The following is a 23,765-nucleotide window of genomic DNA, read 5'->3' on the forward strand; positions in this document are numbered from 1 at the left end:
CGACCAAAATAAACAAATTATTTCTGCTATTCTGTTTTGTCATTTTTTTCATTGTTTGAAGCAGCACAAACAAAAGTCCATTCACCTTCATTGTATCAAGTAGAATAAATAATTGACTGTTCGCTAAAGCCCTCCCTCAAAAAACAAATTGTCCTTGCTTAGCAACCGTAACTGGACACAGTAGGTCTGTGAAGCTTTTTAGCACGTCAACCCATCCATCCACCATTAAAATATGGATTTGCAGATATGCGTAGTGTGACAGTTACAATAGTATGTTTTTATTCCATGATTCTCACATGGCTGTCAAACACAATGCTCTGAGAAAATACCAGAATAAATATTTCTTGCAACTACAATCCAGGTGTGTGTATTTCATATCCCTGCCATACTGCCAGGAAGTGGTTTGTCTCCTGTACAGCATGGTTTAGAGGCTGTAGTGGTTCAAGTTGCTTAATAGATAAATATGAAAATACAATTGTGTAAACATCTGCCAACTAGCATACTGAATATTTCACAAAATATGGTTTGATGGTAAATTGGAATGGATTGATGTTACATAAAGTATTTCGAAATTTGGATAGAAAACATTTATGTCATTGAATCATTTGTGTCTATTAAGGTTCAAGGTTAATTTATTGTCACTGTCCAACACAGGGATAGCAACAAAATGCAGTTGTTCCTTTCTGCTACATAAGTGAAACAAACAAACTACTTATTATGGTGAGTGTTCCACGAGCTTGCTGGTTGAACAGTGAAGGTGAGCTGCTGCAGGGAGCTGTACTCAACAATGTTAGCACAATTGACACAAATTAACATGTGACACCAAAGGCAGATGCGTTTTTCAACTAGTGTCACGAAGTCCCCCAAACAAGTGTATCATTCTATAAGTTTCCCTTCTCTCCTTGCATAGATATGTAGGGTGAAATTGAGCGTATTCTTGAAACCTATTTTTGTTATACAGTTGGAGAACAATTAGATACAAAATAGGATGTGGGCTCTACAGGATGATTGTTTCCTTGGAAACTGCACATCATTCCCAAATGATGGCAGATTTTTAGGCCCTCTTTTTTATCTCGTAAGACTAGTAAAATAATGTCTATACCTGGCATGAATGGTTTACAATCCCTCCCCGCCCCCCCCTTAGGTTTGGGCTGAGCCCTGGATGGCTCCGCCCCTGCTGTGGAGCCCTGCAAATGTTACCTATCAACACGGTGAGTTGGTGGTGAGTTGAATAATTCTAGAAACTAAATCAAATCAAAAGCAGAAATTCTTTGAATTTCTATTATAAGACTGCCACATTGTAGCCGACACATAAAACCACTGTGAGGGTCAATTTTGCCGAACGGTCCTTGACCTGAAAATCCCGATCCCCATCCGCAACACACCTCCTCTCTTCACCCCTCCCCTCCAGCCTGACCTGGTCACATGCACTCTGCAGGTAAATAAAAACCTCCCGAGAGAAGTTGCAGAGGAGCCTCCAGGGATTCACACAAGCAAAGCCTCTGTGCCCTGCTCACAACAGGCCTTCTCCTATGGGGTCAGATCAGTCTCAATAATTGCAAATGCACACAGAAAGACTCACAAATGCAAACAGAAAGATTCACAAATGCGCACAGAACAATTCACAAATATATTCGATTTACAAATGCACACAGAAGGATTTACAAATATATTCGATTTACAAATGCACGCAGAACAATTCACAAATACATTCCAATGCACAAATAAATAAATTACGATTTATATAAATGTAAAAAAAAAATCACAAATATATTTCTGCATTTGTATGTATTTGTTTGTGGATTTGTATGTATTTATTTGTGGATCGCACTGCATTTATTTGCAAATCGCTTCACATTCATTTGTGGATTTTTGAGACTGTCCTGCCGTCGCTGGATTCACAAATGTGTTTTTTTCAACATAGACCTATCTGTAGCCAATCAGATGTCAGCCTCATTTTCAACCAATCACATGAGAGCAGCTTGCACATTGACTACTGGTTGTTTTTCATATTTCATATCAGCATTCTTTACACACACGGTAAGCTACATATTTGATTGCACCAGGAGCGTCTGCTCCACGATCCTCGACCTGCCCCACCGACCTGTGTTTCAGAAGCGGAGCGCTCGTGGGCGCCACCCGTGAAAATCGCGAGATCACGCGATAATCTGTAACAACCACGGATTTATAAAGAGAACAACAAACACATAAAAGGTTACTTTACCTGTCCGACGTTGAATTGCTGTTGATTTGGTCATATTTCCCTGTTTTTTGAGAATTGTTAAAGCTTAGATATTTAATCTTCAATGTTTGCGGTCAAAGCAAAATATAAGAAGAAGAAGTGTGAAGAAGAGTAACGGAACTACAAGCATGAACCCAACCCCGAATTTCTACTTTTGATTTGATTTAGTTTCTAGAATTATTCAGCTCACCACACCAACTCACTGTGTTGATAGGTAACATTTGCAGGGCTCCACAGCAGGGGCGGAGCCATCCAGGGCTCAGCACAAACCTAAGGAGGGCTGGGGAGGGATTGTAAACCATTCATGGCAGCTATATACATTATTTTACTAGTCTTACGAGATAAAAAGAGGGCCTAAAAATCTGCCTCTGCCTTCATTGAGGTAGAGGTACTGTTTGTTTCCCTTCTGTGCTTCTTCACTGCAGGTTCTGTCAGATCAGCAAGACTAAATATGTTCTACACATACGTGAAATACATGACCTATTCTATGGAAAGAAAGGACATATAATACAAGTGTCTACAAATATTACAGTGGTGACAAACAATGAGAAAGCAAAAGGCACTCGCTCAACCCAGTCTGTGAGGGATTGAGCAATCTGAGATGAGGCACAACTCGTGCTGCCTCACCTCGTGTGTCTCCTCTGTTTGAACAGCACATGAGCAAATTCAGCAATTTTGATTATAAAAATGCTTAAAATGATTGAAATCATACAAAAATTACATTTATAGCACAGATCAATAAATATTATTTATTTTATTTCATCATTATTTGTTTTTTACTTTTCATGATGACAGGTGAGGCTCTGCCTCCCCTGCCTCCCCTGACCGCACGTCCCTGGGTGTCACGGGGTGTGTTTGTCCGAAGATAGAGCCGTGATAAAACTGTGTAAAGCCCGGGTTGTTTACTGTAGTCTGCTGCTGTAGATGCTGCACGTCTGTCACTCAAAAAGGAAAACGGGGTCTCCTTACTTGTATGGAAGAGGAGAAACAGCGCCCCCAAAATCTTGCTTGTGGACAAAGATATATGACACCCGTAGTGATAAGAACTATCATAGAGAATAGTTCTTATCAGCCTAAACCAGGGGTCTTCAACTAAAATTTAAAGAGGTCCAGTTAGAAAAAATGTCTTTAAGCAAAGGTCTGGGAGATCATGATGTCTAACTATTTAGTGTGATATATATTTAAGTAGCCTCGTAGTTGTATCAACATCTGCATGTAATCCATTCCTGACCGTCAAATCAAATGAATTCAGTATGATTCAAAAACCTTTTGACAATATTTCACGTAACATAGAATTGAACATATATGTATGACTGTAGATATGTATACTGTTCTCTGATTAACTAAATAAAAGTAGGGCTGCATTTCAAGACAAGAGAAAATAAATAAAATGTGAAAATTGTGAATGTTCAAATAAAGTGCTTAACTTCAGAAAAATAAATGAAAGGGAGGAAAAGCTTCAATTTCCCCTTTTCTATTTCACATTTTGACTCAACAGTCTCAACCAATTTTACAGATAATAAATTCCAACAAATCTTAACAATTGCAGAGTTTTAGAGTCTCACTTTCTTCCCCCCTTATATCCCGCTCCCCCACTCTTCTGCTCAGTGAGAGAATTGAGCTCTAGCTTGTCCTGACAGGACTTTAAAGCTGGGCTTGAATGGAGTCAGGGCCATTCTCATACACATGTGGAGGTGCTCATTGGTGAGCCTGGAACGATATTTAGTTTTGATAATGTTCACTGTGGAGAAAGCTGCTGAAAGTTGTATGTGCAGCCAAACATGGTCAAGATGTACATAGCTACTTTCCTCAGACCTGGGAAAGCTGTCTCAGGGACCATTTGGAGCCAGAAAGTGGTAGGGTCAGTTCTTACAAGCTGCTCTTTCAGGGCCACATCGGCTTGGAGATCAATCAATTGCATCTGGAGAGGCCCAGCATCTACCCATTTAAAGTGCTGTGTGGCTTCCTTTAAGGAATGGGTTCTGAATGAACATGGTGAGCTGCTCTCCAAACCTGAAGCTGTCAAAACGGTTGCTGAAGTTTACAATCAATCTGTGATCTCACCTCAGAGTTCAGTGGTATGTTTGTTCAAAACCTTTATGTTTTGTCTCATAATGGCGTTTCACATCGGCGCTTTTAATAAGTGCCACGGTTTCTGAACATATGAGACACACCGGTTTAGTGCTCCCAGTGGGAAGTATGAACAGAAATGAGTCTGTCCATTCCAGATTAAATGCTCTATTTTCGCTGTCCACTTTTCTTTTTTTGGAGAGCGCCATTTGTTCCTTATTTTTCTCTCCCTTTCTCCGTCTCACTCGTCTGTTTCTCTCCCTTTCTCCGGCTCAGTTTCTCTCCCTTTGTTTTCGCTTCATGTATCGCTATCTTTCTTTTTCTTTCTACCGTCTTTTCATGTGTAACTTGCCTCTCACTCTGTCATCTGTCTGCACTGTAGAGTCGCAATGTTTACCTCCTGGAATGCACAGACTTGATCTGAGTAGTATCATGTGGGATGGCTTAACTTGGTCTGTGCGTTTCCTCATCCACTAAACCACTACCGTAAAGACAACAAAAGCTGCGCCGTTAAAATAGAAGTGCCCCGTGAGGTTTTAAAACAACCTTCTGTTTTGGTCCGGGTCCGTATGGGACGGCTTCTGGGTCCGGACCGCGGTCCGCCAGTTGGGGACCCCTGCCCTAAACCGTTTCCCATTCATTTTCAATGGTAGTCCTAAACCACTCCGGGTGTAATATATATTTGGCCGCTAGTTGCGCTGTGGAGCCGTTTTGCGAGGGAAAGACTTTCTCCGGCGACAGCCCGGATTTTCTGGAGCTCTTCGCTGTGTGGACGCTACGTTAAACGGTAAGTAGTCATTAAGATGAATAACAATGAATTAAAATGTCATTATAGTTAGTCTGGGCTGTCTGACATTCACGTGAAAGCTATAAAGATAAAGTTAGTTGTGATTCTTCAGTTTTATTGTTCATACCGGTTCATTCATGTCCGACTTTGTTGTGTTTTTGTGGCCGAAAGAATCAAGTTAACACGAACGTGCATTTAAATATATGATTTAACGTTTACTGCTGTACGTCGGTGAATATAGAGGCTGACCAGCGGCCGGTTAACGTCAGATATACTCTGTTACTTTACGGACACGAAAGAACAACAAGGACCGGACCCGTTGAATCACGTTAACGTTAAATAAACACGCACGTCTCCGTTGTATCACGTCACGTATAGTCATTAATGCATGTAGTTTATAGTTATGTACCTTTACTGCTCCACGTGTATTTGACAGCATCAGCTACTTAGCAGATTAAGGTTATCAGATAAAATATAGTCAACTAATAAATGATGATGTGTTATTACAGATTAAACTACCAGCAGTGTATAACGTCATTAAAGTGATGAACACATTAACGCTTCAATAATTATAATAATATAATATTCTGCATCATGAGTACTTTTTATTTTTGCTCCTTAAAGGTCACTTTTTGTACTTTTACTTAAGTCAGACTTTGAGTAAGTAAGATTTGAATGCAGGACTTTTACTTGTAAAAGAGTATTTACACCATGTGGTGGTATTAATACATATTTTTTTACTGAAGTATGATGTGTAGACTTTCTCTAAGATGGTGTCATTGTGGCGTCTCCCTCCCTCCCCAGACAGAATGAATCGACAGCATCTCCTCAAATCACCTTCCCCAAAGTTCTTTCAGCTGGAACTGGATGGCAAAGAGGTAGAGGACTGAATTGCAGCACACAGGTCGCAAGTGTTGATTCTGTCAGATGGAGCTGAAGCAGGATCCAAAGAGTCCTCACATTCACACGGGGTTCCCTGGACTAACAGGGAAGTAGATTTACTGCCCTGGTAAAGTATTTTCCCTTTACAAAGACCAGGGCATGGAGAAGGAGAAGACCTGGAATGAGTTCCAGCGTCTCCTTTTTATGAGAAAGACTAAAAGAGATGGGAGGTTGAAAAGGGAAAATAAGAGAAAGAAAAGGGGAGTGTTTAGTCGTGTATGTCTTTGCTCATTTTAATAATTAGATCATTTTTTACTGGATTCATTATTATATTTGTTGTACATATTTGTGTTGTATATTTGTGACCTTGCACTATGGGCAATACATACTCTGTCCCTGTTGTGTTTAATAAATATATTTTGTTCACTAATGTCTACACGTCTCATTAATAAGTGAATCATTATAGTGAACAGTAAATAAATATTGAATTGAAGTAATTAAGTGACTGCAATTGAAGTGTTCATAATTAGGAAAACTACAATATAATAGGTTAATATCCATAAATAAGTCAAGTACTTAATAACTACAATCTAGTGATAATCAGTAAACGGTAAAGTTGGGTACACATTTCTTGATTTATAAATAGCTCTTTATCATTGATGAGTGGCTTTGCCCCAACTGAGACTTGAACCTGCGTCCAGGAGCTGAAAACAGCGCTATGAAAGTGGATTTTTAGCACCTTGGACAGCGTTAATAATGCTGCAATTTCATTGTCTGTCAGCAAATGCCACCGATACACGACCCCCGCGGAGGCCGATAAAAGTAGCAATATTACAGTTGTTAGAGGGTCTGTAATATTTTTACGAATTCCTCTGGACGGACTGCCCTGGTCAGTAGGTGTTAGATGACACTATAGCAAAACAATGTACAAAAAGACCTAAAAATAAATGTAACTTAGAGAAGCCATAGGGATCTATGGCTCTCCAAAGCAGGCGCCAGCTGAACTGTGTTCTACACATAGTGCAGTTCGACACACACACATCAACATATAGCAAAGTCATATGGCCCAGTGTTAAACACACACACCTATTGCAACACCCACACACACCCACACAGACATTAACATATAGCAAAGTCATTGGACCAAGCATTGAACACACCCATTGCAAAACACACACACAAACAGATGGCAGAACGATAAACCATGAATTATCTGTGAATTACTGTTTTAGTTCCTCTTTTGGTGATGCCTGCGCTTAACCAGATATGCACATACAGTTCCTCTTTTGATGTTTCATGCATTTTAGCCAGCGTTTTGCATATAACTTTTTTTATTCTTGATATTTTACCACTTATTGCTTAGGGATAGGGCTCCTACCTCATAAAGGTAGCAGTCAAATAGCCTTGCCAAAGAGTACATATATTTGAGAGATTACTCTGTTATATAATCCATGCTTGGCAACAAACCTGTACAAACCTGTAATCGTTTTTTACTGTGATATCATGTTTCCATTGTCTTGTACCTAACAGTGAGCAGAGTCCTGAGTAACAGTGGGGGGGGTCACTATAGTCAGAATAGACGGAATGCGGTCAGATAAGGCCTTGACCAGAGCAATAGCCTGTCCGGGCGGAGTACAGTGCTCCTAGCTGTCTCACAAGACAGACACGAGAGGGCTGGACTTCCTCTGGCTGTTGCTCAGCTGATGATAAATACCTTCGATTTTAGAAGATCAAGGCAGAAGAAGGGGGAGCGGCAGGTCGTAACCTGTGTTCAATTTAAAATTAATTTAACCAATCTCCGGACTTTTTGGCAATAGGCTACACTTTGCTCACTGGTTTAGGTTTTATTCTTTTTCTGGTGTTGCAAACTTGTTGTAGACCACTTTTTCTCTGAATTGGAATCCAAGGAAATATACTTTGAATTGAATTAAATAAACAAGTGAAAACGTAACTATTTGCTCCATATTTCCATCCCGGACGGGACATCGGAACCAAGAGGGAGGGGTCTCCTCTAGGGGGAGATCGTTCAGCCCCTGCGGTAAGCTGCAGCACGCTCCCACCACGGAACATCACTGATACCATCTCACACACACACACACACACACACACACACACACACAGTCACATGCATTCTTAAAGTAGGAGAGACCTGGGGACACCTCACTCCGAGTACTATACTATACTAAAACGTAGGAATAGGGAGTGGAGGGAACATTTAATTAAAATCAAGAGAAAAAATTAAGATCCATGTTTTACGGTCAAGAAATTTAAAAATGAATGAACAACTGATCGTGTTGTTTTTAGTCATATATTACTGTTTGGTATAATTGACCACCCATACAGGTTTCTCTTTTTAAAATTCTTCAGAACGTGCGGGATAGCACAGTGTATAAATAGTACTATAATACTACAATAAAAGTCATGCATTCAAAAAAGTAGTCCTAATAGCATCAAAATATAGCTTATTTAAGAACCAAAAGTAAAAGTAGCTATTCATTGTGTTGAATGTCCCATTTCATTATAGTGTATTTTATAATACTGGATTATCATAACTGGTGGGTTTATGTGTAATTGTTACTAATGTTGCAGCTAGTAAAGGCAAAACTAATTTTAACAAATGTATATGCTGAGATTCAGCATGATCTATATTAATACATCATATTTATTTATTTTTATTAACAATCTGAAGCTGCAAAGTAACTAAAGTTGTCAAATAAATAAAGTGGAGTAAAAAATACGTACTTCTGAATTGTAGTGGAATAGAAATATACAGAAGCACAACATGGATGTACGGTGCATGGATGTGGATATACTCAAGTAAAAGTACCTCAAAAGTACAGTAGGCCTACTTGAGTAAATGTACTCATTCCACCACTAAATGCCACTTACTGATTCCATCCATCACAGCACAATAGAACATTTTCTGAGGTCTCAATAATGGCACACCCATCATCACACTCATCTCTGCCCATCTTTTGAAATATGGATGAATTTGGAAACAATGTGAAACTTAACTTATTAATGAAAGTATAATGTGTTTTACCATCAAATAATTATCATAATTATTATAATTAATTAATTAGTTTTACCTCAGCAATGTCCCATCTTATGTGAAGGAAACATAAAAACCATGTTCTACTATGATTGCTACATGACATTGATGTTCATATATTACATGATTATATTTAAGAATGCATCTACCTCTGAAAAAATAAATGAATAAGTGTATAAGTAAGTCTATCCTTCAGAAAACAAGTGTGTCTAAAGACGACACACATTATATTTCCAGGCTGTAGTTTGGTTCACCTCGTGTTTTTACTGGGAGATATTACTTTACATTTTGGCGTGAAAACCATGTAAACATGACTCAATAGAGAGAGATTTCATCACACCTCAAATCAACTCCCTTCATCACATATTCACGCCATCTGTTGCCTTCTCACTGCTGCTGTGAACGCCGCAGGTAAAAATAGCCTCTGTTGATCACCTGCACACTCTAGTTCAACGTACATCTGCTGTCAGGTTCAATGCGTTTGTATGCAACCCTTACATGGGACCTGACAGAAAATGTATTTTTCCAGAAGACTCTACACTTCCAAACACATCACAGCAGTACACACTCTAAATGTCACAGAGCAGGGGCGGAGCCAGACGTTGTAAACATTCGGGGCTCAGCCCAAACCTGGTGGGGGGCCAGTCATTTCTTCGTGACCTATTTACGGCAGCTTTATGCACTAACTTTTTGCAAGCAAATTGAGATAATACAACGCCTAAAATCTATACATCTTTCAGGAAAAACATGATAGTTGCCAAGGAAACAATCATCCTGTAGAGTCTGCATGCTATTTTGTATCTTCTTGTTCTGTATTTTACACACACTGTATGTACACTGTATTTTACAACCTTTGCACCAAGAATCACATCCACACCATCGTGACCAGGGCAACAGAATAATGAATCTCCTGCTGGAGTATTAATTTACCCAGGATGCCTCTGCAAAAAGCAACACATGAAACGCTGGGTTGCCGATTCGCAGTGAGATAAACTGCCCGGAATAGGGATCCTGCTGCGTGTGTCCAGGGGTGCAGGTGTTGGTGCGTCTCTGACTCCCACAGCAGGGCAGAGAGTCTTTCAGGCTCCTCTAGCATGCAGTATAACTATTACATGCTAACTGTTCATATGTCAGTTATAGTCCATGTCAGTCCATGTCACTGTCCATTATAAAACAGTTTGTTGTTGTGGAGAATCATCATTCTTGCAGACTATCTAACACTATATACAGATCCTACTTGATGTCACAGTAACACAGTATATGGTTTTTAATCTGGCTGACTAAATGTAATTTACAGTCACATTTTATGTTGGATCACCAATACAAAACGCCACCACACTCGAGCTGATGATATTTTACAACCTTTGCACCCGGAATCACCTCCGCACTAGTGTAACCACGGTAAAAGGATAATGTATTTTCCCGCAATGCCGGAGGTAATATTTTACCCAGATGTAATGTCTTTGCATGTCTTTTAAGATCTCGTAATCTAATTTTGCACTTCAAAAGAAAGTTGGTCACTTGTTTTCTATGCACCCTTTTTTTCCTGCTTCATCATCACCTTTGCTGTTTCCTGTTGAAACAGGTCAGCACCTGTTTTGTGTGCTATGCATTTAAAAACCCGAATTGTACTGCATCTCGTAATTGTAATATAAATTCTCTATGTATAATAGGTTTGTTACCATCTTTCTATTTTTCCATTGCTACGCAAACACCTGCAAGCATGAGTATGCATAGTTACTATCTGTATCTTAGTAACGACCTTGTCTTTTCCCTCTCTGTGTCTGTGAGAGCGATTAGTTCTTCAGCTTTGTGCTGAAGAATGTGATGTTTAGAGATTCAAATTTTAAAACCTTATTATTTGTCACTACTGCATATCCCGTTGCATTTTTACCATCTAAATAATTTTTACCCGTGTCATCAACAAACCTAGTCACATCTGCATCTTTAAATGGAATGTAAAACCCCCTCTGTCTACTGTTTGTGTAAAAAACTTGTCATAATTTGGCAATCCCACCTGATGAACTTCTTAACATCTTTTTTAATATCATTAAAGCTTTGTCTGCTTCAAGAGTCCTGCACAACTTGTCATGTGCTCCCATAGTTTTATCATACATCAATTCTGATAAAGGTTTTCCTAATTCCGTCTGCAACTTCACCTGAGCATTTGTTCTGGCACAAAGGTCACATTCTCATAGTCAGGAGGCTATGTTCTCATAACATAGCTCTGTACCCATCTTAACGCTCCCACAGTCCTTATTATCATTTCAATCCAGGACATGCTGCTGAGTGTTCTTTCGCATAGACTAAACAACTGTGGTGAGGCAGTTCACACAACAAGGACACATAAGGACACCAAGCTTTTTAAGCACACCTTATCATTAGTCATTTAGATTTTCCCCAACACAAGTGTATCATTCTATAAGTTTCCTCTCTCCTTGCATAGATATGTAGGGTGAAATTTAGCGTATTCTTGAAACGTATTTTTGTTATACAGTTGGAGAACAATTAGATACAAAATAGGATGTGGGCTCTACAGGATGATTGTTTCCTTGGGAATGATTTAGGCCCTCTTTTTATTTATAAGACTAGTAAAATAATGTCTATACCTGGCATGAATGGTTTACAATCCCTCCCCGCCCCCCCTTAGGTTTGGGCTGAGCCCTGGATGGCTCCGCCCCTGCTGTGGAGCCCTGCAAATGTTACCTATCAACACAGTGAGTTGGTGGTGATAATTCTAGAAACTAACTCAAATCAAAAGTAGAAATTCCTCTATTATAAGACTGCCACATTGTGGCCAACACATAAAACCACTGTGAGGGTCAATTTTGCCTCCTTGACCTGAAAACTCCAATCCCCATTCGCAACACACCTCCTCTCTTCACCCCTCCCCTCCAGCCTGACCCGGTCACGTGCACTCTGCAGGTAAATAAAAACCTCCCGAGAGAAGTTGCAGAGGAGCCTCCGGGGATTCACACAAGCAAAGCCTCTGTGCCCTGCTCACAACAGGCCTTCTCCTTCCCCACACGACTCACAGAATCAGGTAAATATGCACCTCAGACTATTCTTTCATCCCAAAAGTTTTTTCGTCACAGTAACATGGATGAATTATTTAGTTCAATATTATAAAACAGTTTGTTGTTGCGGAGAATCATCATTCTTGCAGACTATCTAACACTATGCACAGATCCTACTTGATGTCACAGTAACACAGTATATGGTTTTTAATCTGGCTGACTAAATGTAATTTACAGTCACATTTTTTGTTGGATCACCAATACAAAACGCCACCACACTCGAGCTGATGATATTTTACAACCTTTGCACCCGGAATCACCTCCGCACTAGTGTAACCACGGTAAAAGGATAATGTATTCTCCCGCAATGCCGGAGGTAATATTTTACCCAGGATCCCCTCTGCAAACAGCAGCGCATTAACGACGAATAGGGATCCTGCTGCGTGTGTCTAGGGGTGCAGGTGTTGGTGCGTCTCTGACTCCCACAGCAGGGCAGAGAGTCTTTCAGGCTCCTCTAGCATGCAGTATAACTATTACATGCTAACTGTCCATGTGTCATACAATCAAGATTTACAATGATGTATTTTAAATATACACACTAATGTGACCTCTTTGGCCCAGGATGCGTTGGGTGTGTGTGTTGGGCCTCTTGTTCACCCTGCTGCATCTGTCTACCTCCCTGCTGCTGGGAGCCTTCAACATCAAGTCATTTGGAGACAAGAAATCCTCCAACGCGACTCTCATGAACATCATCAGCAAGGTCGGGAACTGTATATATACACCTTTTTTGTCTCATTACAAGTAGGCCTACCCACATTTGAAGTGTAAATACCATACATATTTTACACAGTGCTAAGTAACTAAAATACCAAAAAGTTTAGCCTACATTTGATGAGCAACAACTACCAATAGAGGTTAAAGGGGCACTCAGGCAGTTTTTCTTTTACATTTTACATCCATAAAGTTGGGGGGACTCACAAGAGGTAGATTAAATGCAAAAAAACAAAAAAATGCATCCTACATTTCCCACAATGCAATTATTAGCATTTTATATTTTCTCCAGACCCTCCTTGCCTGGTAAATATCCGTGGCATTTAAATTCTACTTTCCCAGTTTGTAATGCATATTTTCAGTTTGTACTGTCCAAGCCCAAGCTCACATGATCCTAATGACATCACTATGACATCATAGGGTAATTTTCTCCTCCAGTGGCACTGAAGACATCATACAGCTGTTTTGAGAGGTATTTAAAGTAGCACTTCCCATGCAGGGCTCTACTATAAGGATTCTTTAAAGGGACTCTGGTGCTTGGAAACAATTCCACTTTCTTCCACAGGGGTCGCCAAAAACAAAACAAGAAGAACGCTTTAAATAAAGAATAAACATGACAATTAACTTTGGTCTTTGTTGTTATTCGATAACAGCTGATCAATAAAACAATTTGTATAGAATGTGGTGAGTGGAAAAAAACATTTGAGTTGAACTAGTAGAATTAGTGAAGTGCCCCTTTACTACCGACATTAATCATTACGGGAAAAGAGATGACTTGTTGGTTCCCCTCTTTAAGTTCTGTTTTCTGTGTTTTAGGGAGAACCATACTTGAATCAACTCATATAATAAGACACCGCTGCTACGAGAACTCTAATCATATGATTAGGATACGTGTTTTGTGTTTCTCAGATTGTCCATCGCTATGACATCATTCTGATCCAGGAGGTCAGAGACAGCGATCTGTCAGCGACCAAAAAACTCATGGAGCACGTCAACAAGTTAGACTGCACCATACAAAGCGCACATGTTATTATGATAATTATATTTATTATGATGTAAGATAAACAAAATGATGTTTAATCTGTGTGTGTTTTTGCAGAGGTTCTCCTCAGTTCAGGTACAGCCACATCGTCAGCGAGCCTCTGGGTCGCAGCTCCTACAAGGAGAGATATCTCTTCCTCTACAGGTAAACAGAGAGAGGCAAAAACAACCGATCTGTTGTTGGAAATCCTCCGTTGAGACCCCACATCAGTGAACAGAAAACAAACTTACATTCTCGGATTATTACTGCTGATTTAAACCTTGTAGCTGATCTTAGTGGAGCTCATCTTAACATCTTGATATGCTCTGGGGCAGTTTAATCTGTAACAATTTATCATATATTATAATGTATGCTATATGTTTTGTATGTGAAAGCTCAATCTGAAAAGTAACAGTAAGTAAAGTAAGTAACCTAATTGTAAACATTTGCCTCTGAGATGTAGTGGACTAGAGAGATATTTAGCAAATGGAAACACTCAAAATTATACTGAGGCGCAGTACTTGAGTACATGTACTTAGTTACTTCCCACCACAGGTTTAATTAAAGCCGGTTTAATATACATATTAGCAGATTGAAGTTGGTGATCATGTGTCACATGCTGTGCCAGAAAACTCCACACTTTTGACCGCTTTTCGTGCCATTGAATGCAATTTCTCAACGAATTCACTTAAAGGGCCAGTGTGCAGGATTTAGTGCAATCTAGTGGTGAGGTTGCAGATTTAAACCAACTGAATACCTCTACCTTCACAAGCGTGTCGGATAACTATACGATGGCCTTCAGGTAACAGTGGCTCTAGGGCCACTATTTGGTTTGTCCCTTCTGGGCTTCTGTATCAACATGGCAGACTCCGTGAAGAGGAGCATCTCAATATGTAGATATGAAGGGCTCTTTCTAAGCTAACGCAAACATGATTCTTAGTTTACGGAAGTTGTGAATATTATATATTCCATTCCTGCCAATAGATCTGCTAAATCCTACACACTGGCCCTTCAAAGAATCACCAAAGTGTGTTTTTGAATGCAAGTTCCTCGCAAGTATGTTGGGAAATTAAATTTAATTTATGATACAAAGTGTCAGAAAAATTGCATAATGTGCGCAAAATACTATATAGCCTGTAATATATATATGGTCTACTTTTAAAATACCAAACACCTCTGTATCGTAAGTTATACCTAAATTATTGTCCTTGTCAAAAAAAAGAGAAGTCATGACACACCACATTCACCCTTTCGGAATTAAGCTGCCCCCTAGTGGTCGGCCACAGAAGGCACAGGACTTACTTATTTCAAAAGTAAAAGTTTTTACAGGCAGCGACAGACGTGGTCAAGTAACATCTTTCCTCTGCAGGGAGCAGACGGTGTCCGTGGCTAAAAACTACACCTACGACGACAGCCGCGAGCCGTGCGGGACGGACACCTTCAGCCGAGAGCCCTTCGTCGTCATGTTCACCTCCAAACAAACCGGTAGGCCCCCGGGGGAGTGCGGCAAGTCCGCTTTTTTCTCTGTCAGACGCCAGTGATGTCGATTGCCTCATTTATTAGGCAATCAACTGAGAACTAAACACCAGACTTGTGTGAGATTCTGAGGTCACAGATCTATTGGTCACCAATGGCCCCTGAAAAAAACTTGTCAATTCTTACTGCCATACAGTATTTATGTCAGCCAAATAGTGTTGACATCTCTTTTCTGCTATATACAAAAATCTCAACTTCCTCCTTCATTCACTCCTTCCTCCTTTTTTATAGCTGTGAAGAACTTTGTTCTGATCCCCCAGCACACCTCTCCAGACTCCGCTGTGAAGGAAGTCGATGCCCTCTATGACGTGGTGGCTGATGTCCGCGCCCGCTGGAACACCAATGTGAATGCTCTCCTCCAGAAAACACAGAAAAAAAGAGTGCAAAGGATGATTCATTTGTTAAAAATATGAGATGGTGGGTGGTTGAAACTATTTCTGCTCTCCCTGCAGGACATCGTGCTGCTGGGCGACTTCAACTCAGGCTGCAGTTACATATCGGGCTCCGACTGGCAGCAGATCCGCCTCTTCGTGGACAAGAGTTTCCAATGGCTGATCACCAACGAGGCCGACACGACGGTGTCACACACTAACTGCCCTTACGACAGGTGGACACACATGCATAGACACTCGCATGCACACACACGGATATACGCCCAGACTCTTAATCCCAACCCTCTTCCTGTATCTGCAGGATTGTGGTCACTGATGACATGATGAAGGGAGTGGTGCCCGGCAGCGCTGAGGTCTACAACTACATGGTGGACTTGAAACTCAGCCACAGTCTGGTAAAGACAACTTTAGCTTTAAATCTACTTTATGATAGAATTCATATCAGTTGCAATGTAGTAAAAAAGGTTGGGTCTATTAGGAGTTTCTTAACACCCGCTGGGGATCGTGTTTTTGCTCGACCCTATTAAGTGGGTAGAGCGTGTCGTCTTCTAGAACGTTGGCTATATGATCGCTGACTCCTTCTATCCACAAGTCAAAGCGTCCTTGAGTGAGACAAGATGCTCCCAGTGCACTTTAAAGCAACCCACTTCTTCTCAAATGCTTAGGAAGCTGCATTCATGCGCTAGGATTGGCTGTGGTTCGGAAAAGTGAAGCCAATGTGAAAGTGCCTTAAACTTGCATTCTCTCTAAAGGCCATCAGGTTGCAAAAAAGAAGTCTGGTTGTATAGAAGTCTATGAGAAAATGATTCTCACTTGATTTATTACCTCAGTAAACATTGTAAATCTCAATCTCTAGTTTCAATTCTTCTTCAATGCAGCATGATGTTCATTTAGTAAATGATGGTCCATTTAGAGTCAAATAGACCATAATCCAGTGTATGCTTGAGGGCGTGGCAACCTTGGTATTGACAGGTCGCTATCGCTACCAGAGTCGTATACTGCGTGTCTACGTCACTCCTCCTCAGTCCAAATGTGGTCACTTCCAGCTCACCGGTTGCAAAAAGCCAAGACGGCGAAGGCCATAATGTGGAACTCGAGGCTTCAAAACGGCAGTCCAGAAACTAATGGGTGCCATCACTTCTTATACACAGTCTCTGGCCCTGACCAATGGGCTATCCTGACCTTACCTAACCTTAACCAATCATCTCTGCCTCAAACAGCTATGCCAAGAAAAGAAGCGGGATTCATAATTCCACGTAGTGGACTCATCTGATGATAAGTTAGCAAGTTAACGAACATTACTTGCGCTTTTTTATTGATTTGAAAGACCCCTAGTTAACTACATCTGTGTTTAAGTTACTCTGTATAGTTCAAGATTTTGGGAAATCATCTGTCGTGTTTGTACAGTCGATATGCAAGCACTGGAAACAGATGTCAAAAGTTAGCCTAGCTCTGTCCAGAGGTAACAAAGTCTGCCTCCAAGCACCTGTAAACCTTTTTAAATAATCCTCTCTTATGGAAGCTTATTTACTGGACTGTTTCTTTCCTTTGAGCAGTTGCCGAGAAATAGTCAGACTCAAAGCCCCAAATAAAGCGTCTAATCTTTTTATTTTTATTTTTTCTTATTATTTATTGTATTTTTTAAGAGACGCATACATGCTTGGAAAATAGTCAGCAGGTTTGGTTGAAGGGCTGAAATATGTAAAACCAGTACTGTATGTAGTCCTTCAGTGATGCAAGTATAAAACGTTTTTTGACGACCTTTTGAGTATTACAGAACATGCTAAACCATGTTTTACATGGAAAAGCCTGTTTTCTGTTCAAGCGAGGCAATCTTCTGTATGCTTAAGCTGGACAAACAAGAAATTGTACCACAGGAGAAACCTACTACGTTTTCTCTCCATCTCCCTCAGGCATTGGCTGTCAGCGACCATTTCCCTGTGGAGGTGGAGCTGATTGGCCAGGCTGCTGCTGCTGCTGCTGCTGCTGCCTGAATCTCTACTCCCACAAGTGATGCAGAAACCTCCAGGCCGAACTGGAGTCATGAGAGATCAGTGGGGGGAACTCTTTGCAATCACACAGCAAAATAAACACATCATTTCTGCTATTCTATTGCTGACATTTTTTTTAAATGTTTGAAGCAGCACAAACAGAAGTCCACACACATTTATTGTATCAAGTGGCAGCATTTGTAGTGGCAGGTATCGAAAAATGTTGCACAAAAAAACTGAAGCTATCTGCGTATCACGACAACAGCATCAGTAGTAGTTAGAGTAATACAACTGTCTCAAAGACAAATCGAAAGATACTTTACTTCTCAATGTGACCATGGGGATCATTTTTTAAGATGGAAGTACACTGCCAAAACTGAAAATGAGTCTTTTTATTCTTTAATCACACAAATCAATTCTCTGACCACATAAAAACTCCCATTGCTGAAGAAATTTCAGGCTAAAAAGCAGCCAAGTCATGTTATGTAGATAAATCTGTCACAAAGGCATCGCCCACTGTGGGCTGTTCAAATGCACCCAGGGTTACTTTCATTAGTTATGGTTCTTGAAGGTACAGTAATGCTAGGCACTTGGTGGAGACCGGTTCGTGGCAATAACTGACGGTTCGCTAAAGCCCTCCTAAATTGGAACGTTATGTTACTTTAAAGAAATTTGAAGAAAACTGTTATTTCTCACAGAAGCATTTGAGTCAATCAAGGTTCAAGGTTAATTTATTGTCACTGTCCAACAGGGTTAGCAACAAAATGCAGTTGTTCCTTTCTGATACATAAGTGAAACAAACAAACTACTTATTATGGTGAGTGTTCCACGAGCTTGCTGGTTGAACAGTGAAGGCGAGCTGCTGCAGGGAGCTGTACTCAACAATCTTAGCACAAAGTAACATGTGACACCGAATGCGTTTTTCAACTAGTGTCACAAACTCCCCAACCGAGTGTATCATTCTATTAGTTTCCCCTCTCTCCTCTAGCCCCTCCTCTTTTTAAGCATCTCCATATACATGCCCAGCGACTTCTGAATGGAGTCTTTGGTGATGAAGTTGACAAAGTGTTTGATGTCGGCGTCTCTGTTGGACGTCAGCTTGTCGATGGTTGGCTTCCTCATCATGGACTTGGTGATCGCTCTGGCGTGGTCTGTGAAGTGGACAGATGAACAATTAGCTCACCGGTTCCAAAGGTGAAGTGAAGTCTCATCTGTTTTTTTACCCCTACATTAATGCTGGCGCTACTTTTATCGGTAGCATCAATAGGTAGTAACAACTTATAGTCTTACATGTGACTACGCACACTGAAGCTAAAGTACCACAAGTGGAAGAGTACAAAAATGTGGCCAGACTGGCAAGTTCACTGGTCATGCATGAAAGGTGCCAATATACCTGGAATAGTCAACCACTTGGTCATGGTCTGCTTGGCTGTGGGGAGGATCTGGTCTTCAGGTACCAGCTGGTCCACCAGTCCTATTTTCAGGGCCTCTGACGGGTTGTAGAGCAGCCCCAACTGAAGAGCCACCTCTGTGGTTCTGTGGCCCACTGTGTTCCTCATGGTGTCCATAAACCTGCAGACAGCAATTCAGTTTATTCTCCCACTACTTCCCTCTCACTCCTCTCCCAATAGTGAAAAAGTGGAAAGATGAACGAAGGCGGTTCTGGTGAGTTTCATTTTGCTTCTGTCGAGTTTGAATGAAGTGTGTTTTACGATGCAGTGAAGTTACTGTTTTTGTCAATGGGGTCTGGTGTATTTAGCTTGAGCAGATAAAGCTGCCGTTTCTGATCAAAACGGATCGTTATATTTAACAAAGAGGTCATGCTAGTGACTGATGTGCGAACATAATCGGCTAATGTTAGCTCCACAGGTTTTCACGTAGAAACATAATGTTTCTCCGGTTAACGAATATCACCATTACACAACATTTCACCACGACTATCTCAAAATCCACTAAACCAGCCTGCATGATGGCGCGAAGCTTGATATTTATCGGACCCTGGTTGGAGCTGGCCGTTGCTACGCTATGATTAGCCAGTTTGAGTTCGAGGGGCGGGGACTTCGCGAAGGGCCAATTGTTTACCACAGTCAATACACTGAGATAGTGCAGGTGATCAGCAGAGTTGATTGATTTGCTGTTGTCATAGTTATAATTCCTTACCAGAAAGGTGCCACGATGCCCAGCTGCGTCTCATTTAGGCCGATGCTGTAACGCGGGTTGTCCGCCATAATCCTGTAGTCACACGTCATAGACATGAGACAGCCGCCTGCAGGACTGGAACCCTGCGGGGGGAGTGACAAGGTTGGCTACCGGGCAAATCGGCGAGACGTTTGATTTGTCAATTTTCTGCTGATGATGTTTGCGTACATTGATTGCAGCTATAGTGATCATGTTGGAGCCGTAGAGTTTCAGCCACATCTCCTGAACGGCTCTCCAGAACTCTCCACAGCGCTCTGGACTCTTTCCGTACATCTCCGTGATGTCCAGCCCGGCTGAGAACACCTTGGGCTGGCTCTGGATTCAAACAACACAAGCATACACACTCGGGATTAACGGTCCAATTTTAGCGCAATATTTCACAATTGTCACACTCCAGCACTGAAAATGTTAGCCCCACGGATTAAATAACATTAAAGAGTATTTACTATAATGCAACTACAAAGCATTATTATATTGCTCATCTGTTATTAACTATCTTGCAATACAAATACAAAGCACAAAGGCTACGCTGCGGTTTTAAACGGTGAAGTTAGACTGTACCGAGGTGATGATGAGGCCTCGGCAGCTCTTATCCATCTCCAGCTTCTCCACACCAATGCAGAGCTCCGTGAGGAACTCTAAACTGAGGCTGTTGACCGGCGGACTCTGCAGGCGCATCACAGCCACACCTACAGAGAGAGAGACAGAGATGCTGCTCTTTCACCTCGATACTTTTGACATAAATTATCTGCAAATTCTTGTCAAAAGGAAAAGAAATGAGGAAATGGAACGTCAAGTCTTTATAGTCAACACAATCTAATTTACATTTCACATTTAAACGCAAGTAGGGAGGTGGGCAGCAGACATTAACGGCTCCGAAAATGTGCAGAAGATGTACTGATCTGTTGGCAAGATGTTTACCCGTGCTTTGGTCAAAATCCACGTCTATTTTAGACGAGGTGGTGTTGTTCCTCCGCTGAGCGGTGAGGACAGGAGACACACATACTCTGCCATGACTGCTGCAGGGCGATCGCTGGGAAAGAAGACCTACACACACACACACACACACACACACACACACACACACACACACACACACACACACACACACACACACACACACACACACACACACACACACACACACACAGTGTTAGTGGCTGTAAGGAAGATCTGTTACAAGAAGGACATATCAACTCGATACCTACGCAAATTAGAAAAAATGAAAACTTATGATTTAGCTAAAACTATCAACGCATTACAGTTCTATTACAACACTGAAAGTGTTTCAAACTCTCTACATTCCTCTAAGATGATAAAGGTTGTTGATGCCGTCACATTATTAGTTCAACATCACGATCAAGTTTCTAAGAATTACACTTAAAGACTGTTGGAGTATAAAGGTTTTATTATAGGGCAAAAAAGACACAACGTCTAGGGTCAGCTCCAGGTGACATGATTAATCGTATATGTTTAAGCAGGAAAAACCCAACATCTGCCATATTATTCATAACATTTAAAACAATCTAATAGATTTCTATCAGATGCACAAATAGATGAGCGGTTGGGTGGAAACAAAAATAAAACTAAAAAGGAGAAAACAGATAATGAAGCGTATTTAGTTGCAAATTGACAAGTGCAAGACGTATGGACAGTGAAAGCAAACTAATTACATACACGCGTTATCCTTTATCTTGCATCTCTTATAAATACAATATTTTTACTGAAAAATTACAAACAATTAATCGATTGTGGAAATAGTTGCTCATTTATTGTCAGTCATTAGCTAATCAAACAATGGAGTAAAGTTTGCGTGCAAAATACAAAATACAAATTATTTTGTGTGCATTTATTGTTAAATAGGCTCATTATGACCGTGGGGGGATGTGACCCAAAGGGGGCTACAGAAGTCATTTCTTCATGCCGTGTCCTGCGACCTTTGCTCCAGTTTCTGTAAAGCACAGTTTACGAAGCTAACAAAGCTAACACGGCTGCTAGCACGTCTAACACACCCAACACAGCTAGTTTGATAGGTGCATACACATTCAGAGATACCTGACAAGACGCATTTGTTCCTCAATGCAGCTCTCAAGGCCATTTCGTCCTGGTTCAGACTCAGGTTCAACTCCGGATTAAAGACAGCAGGATACAACTTCCGTCTTCTGCTTCTTCTTCTTCTTTTACTTTAATGGCGGGTTGCAACCGTTGCTTATACGGCGCATTGTCGCCACCTACTGTACCGGAGTACGAAGTATGATATATTGGTCCCTGGATTACTTTATATCACTATAAGGTAAATAGAGTAATGATTAAATGATAGTACTAATATTTAAAGAAAAATAAACACTATATTGTTGGATATATACCTATCTCCTTCTCATATTCAACAACTAATAAGTTACTCTCCTGCTCCCCATCTGCTGTTCTTCCAAGAATGCCCTCAAGATCTCCTTCCCATCTCGCCTTACCAGTATTTTGAGTTAGTGTGAACCTTTCTTCCCTATATTTCCAGCAGTGCATGAGCACCATGTGCCACATTTTCTGTTACTTTACATTCAGAGCTTTCAGCTAATGTACTTTTCCCACAATCCTGTGTGGTCGCATCAGGCCGAACAACGTGCCTCTGTGATATAAGCACAACACATCACGGACTGATTTGAGATATTACTTTTATAAAACGGTCTTCAAGTACAGCAGTATGAAAGTTATAAGCACATTCCAATTTATATAGTTTTCTTTTGTTAATAAATAATAAAGTTCACATTAAATAAGCCCTCCTGGCTGCACGCACGGAGGCGGTTGCTATGGAACGTAGCCTGCAGTAGCAGCTAGCATATTGCTTTTGTGTAAAATGTAATTTTTTGGCTCTTTATTTACATTATTTGTATGTTGCCATTTCATTTGTATTTCTCAGATGAAGAGTGATAGTAAGAGTGCAAAGGAATAAGATGTCATAGTGGCTATCCGAGGCGAATGACAAAGCGGAGGTGTATGAAGAAGTGGGAATTAGACAGGGGGGTGGGGATCAGATAAAGACACCGCCACACACTTCTTGTGGGTCATCAGTGATGATTCAGAGGATTCATTTTTATATCAGTGTATACTTTGATTTGAGGAAATTCCTTCATATTATACCTTTAAAGCTCCCATATTGTGAGAAAAAAATGTTGTTTTATTTAAAATTAGTTCTGTATGAATACTGTGAAAGTATTTAAATTCTCCATCCATGGAAAAATACAAAGCTCAAATTCAGACACTGTGCCTTTAAACGAGCGGTCAGGATTTCCGTATCGTTGTGATGTCACAACTATATAATGGCTGCGGTCAAATCGGCTTTTTTGAGTGAAATGACCCGGAAGTATCGAAGAGGCCGCCATGATAAGAGCTGTTCGAATTCTCTAAATGCTAAGAAAAGGTGCTTCAATGCTTCCTTTATTGGCTCCTTTAGCATATGAAACACTGGCACTTCCTTTATCAAAGGAAAGAAGATAATTCCGCCCCACAATTCCTTGGAGCGGCAACATTTAAGTTGACGCACCATTTGGCCATCCATGAAAACAAACAATATGTTTAACTCACACAGGTTTAACAATTATACTCATACATTTCATAAAGTAATGGGATTGAAGTTGATGAATATGAATAGACAGTGACAATCCTTACTTGTTACTTCATATGTATTTATTTACTTTGAACATGTAACAAATATCAGCTGACAGGAAGTAAACATGGATCCGAGCTTTGCAAATCCATAGAAACGCTCTAAAACGTAACGTTTCAGACAGAGGGTGAATACGGGTACATT

General features: G+C 40.7%; 2 protein-coding genes across 2 annotated transcripts; one reads left to right on the forward strand and one right to left on the reverse strand.

Moving 5' to 3' along the window:
* Nucleotides 1-7,658: 7,658 nt before the first annotated feature.
* LOC306708835 (deoxyribonuclease-1-like) lies at nt 7,659-17,900 on the forward strand. Its single transcript, XM_079176788.1, has 10 exons — nt 7,659-8,019; nt 11,959-12,076; nt 12,672-12,810; nt 13,731-13,819; nt 13,921-14,007; nt 15,212-15,327; nt 15,610-15,722; nt 15,831-15,985; nt 16,072-16,165; nt 17,684-17,900. Exons 3-10 carry the CDS (start codon nt 12,673-12,675, stop codon nt 17,762-17,764), a joined length of 873 nt encoding a protein of 290 aa, XP_079032914.1. The 5' UTR covers nt 7,659-8,019; nt 11,959-12,076; nt 12,672; the 3' UTR covers nt 17,765-17,900.
* A 21-nt stretch (nt 17,901-17,921) lies between these two features.
* Nucleotides 17,922-22,131, reverse strand: eci1 (enoyl-CoA delta isomerase 1). Its single transcript, XM_079176787.1, has 7 exons — nt 22,016-22,131; nt 20,882-21,007; nt 20,522-20,649; nt 20,129-20,275; nt 19,922-20,043; nt 19,155-19,333; nt 17,922-18,912 (listed from the first exon to the last, which is right to left on the reverse strand). The coding sequence occupies exons 1-7, from the start codon at nt 22,056-22,058 to the stop codon at nt 18,746-18,748; spliced, it is 912 nt and encodes a 303-aa protein (XP_079032913.1). The 5' UTR covers nt 22,059-22,131; the 3' UTR covers nt 17,922-18,745.
* Between the last annotated feature and the right edge of the window lie 1,634 nt (nt 22,132-23,765).

The sequence above is a fragment of the Pholis gunnellus genome (genome assembly GCF_910591455.1).
Source record: "Pholis gunnellus genome assembly, chromosome: 17".
NCBI lineage: Eukaryota > Metazoa > Chordata > Actinopteri > Perciformes > Pholidae > Pholis > Pholis gunnellus.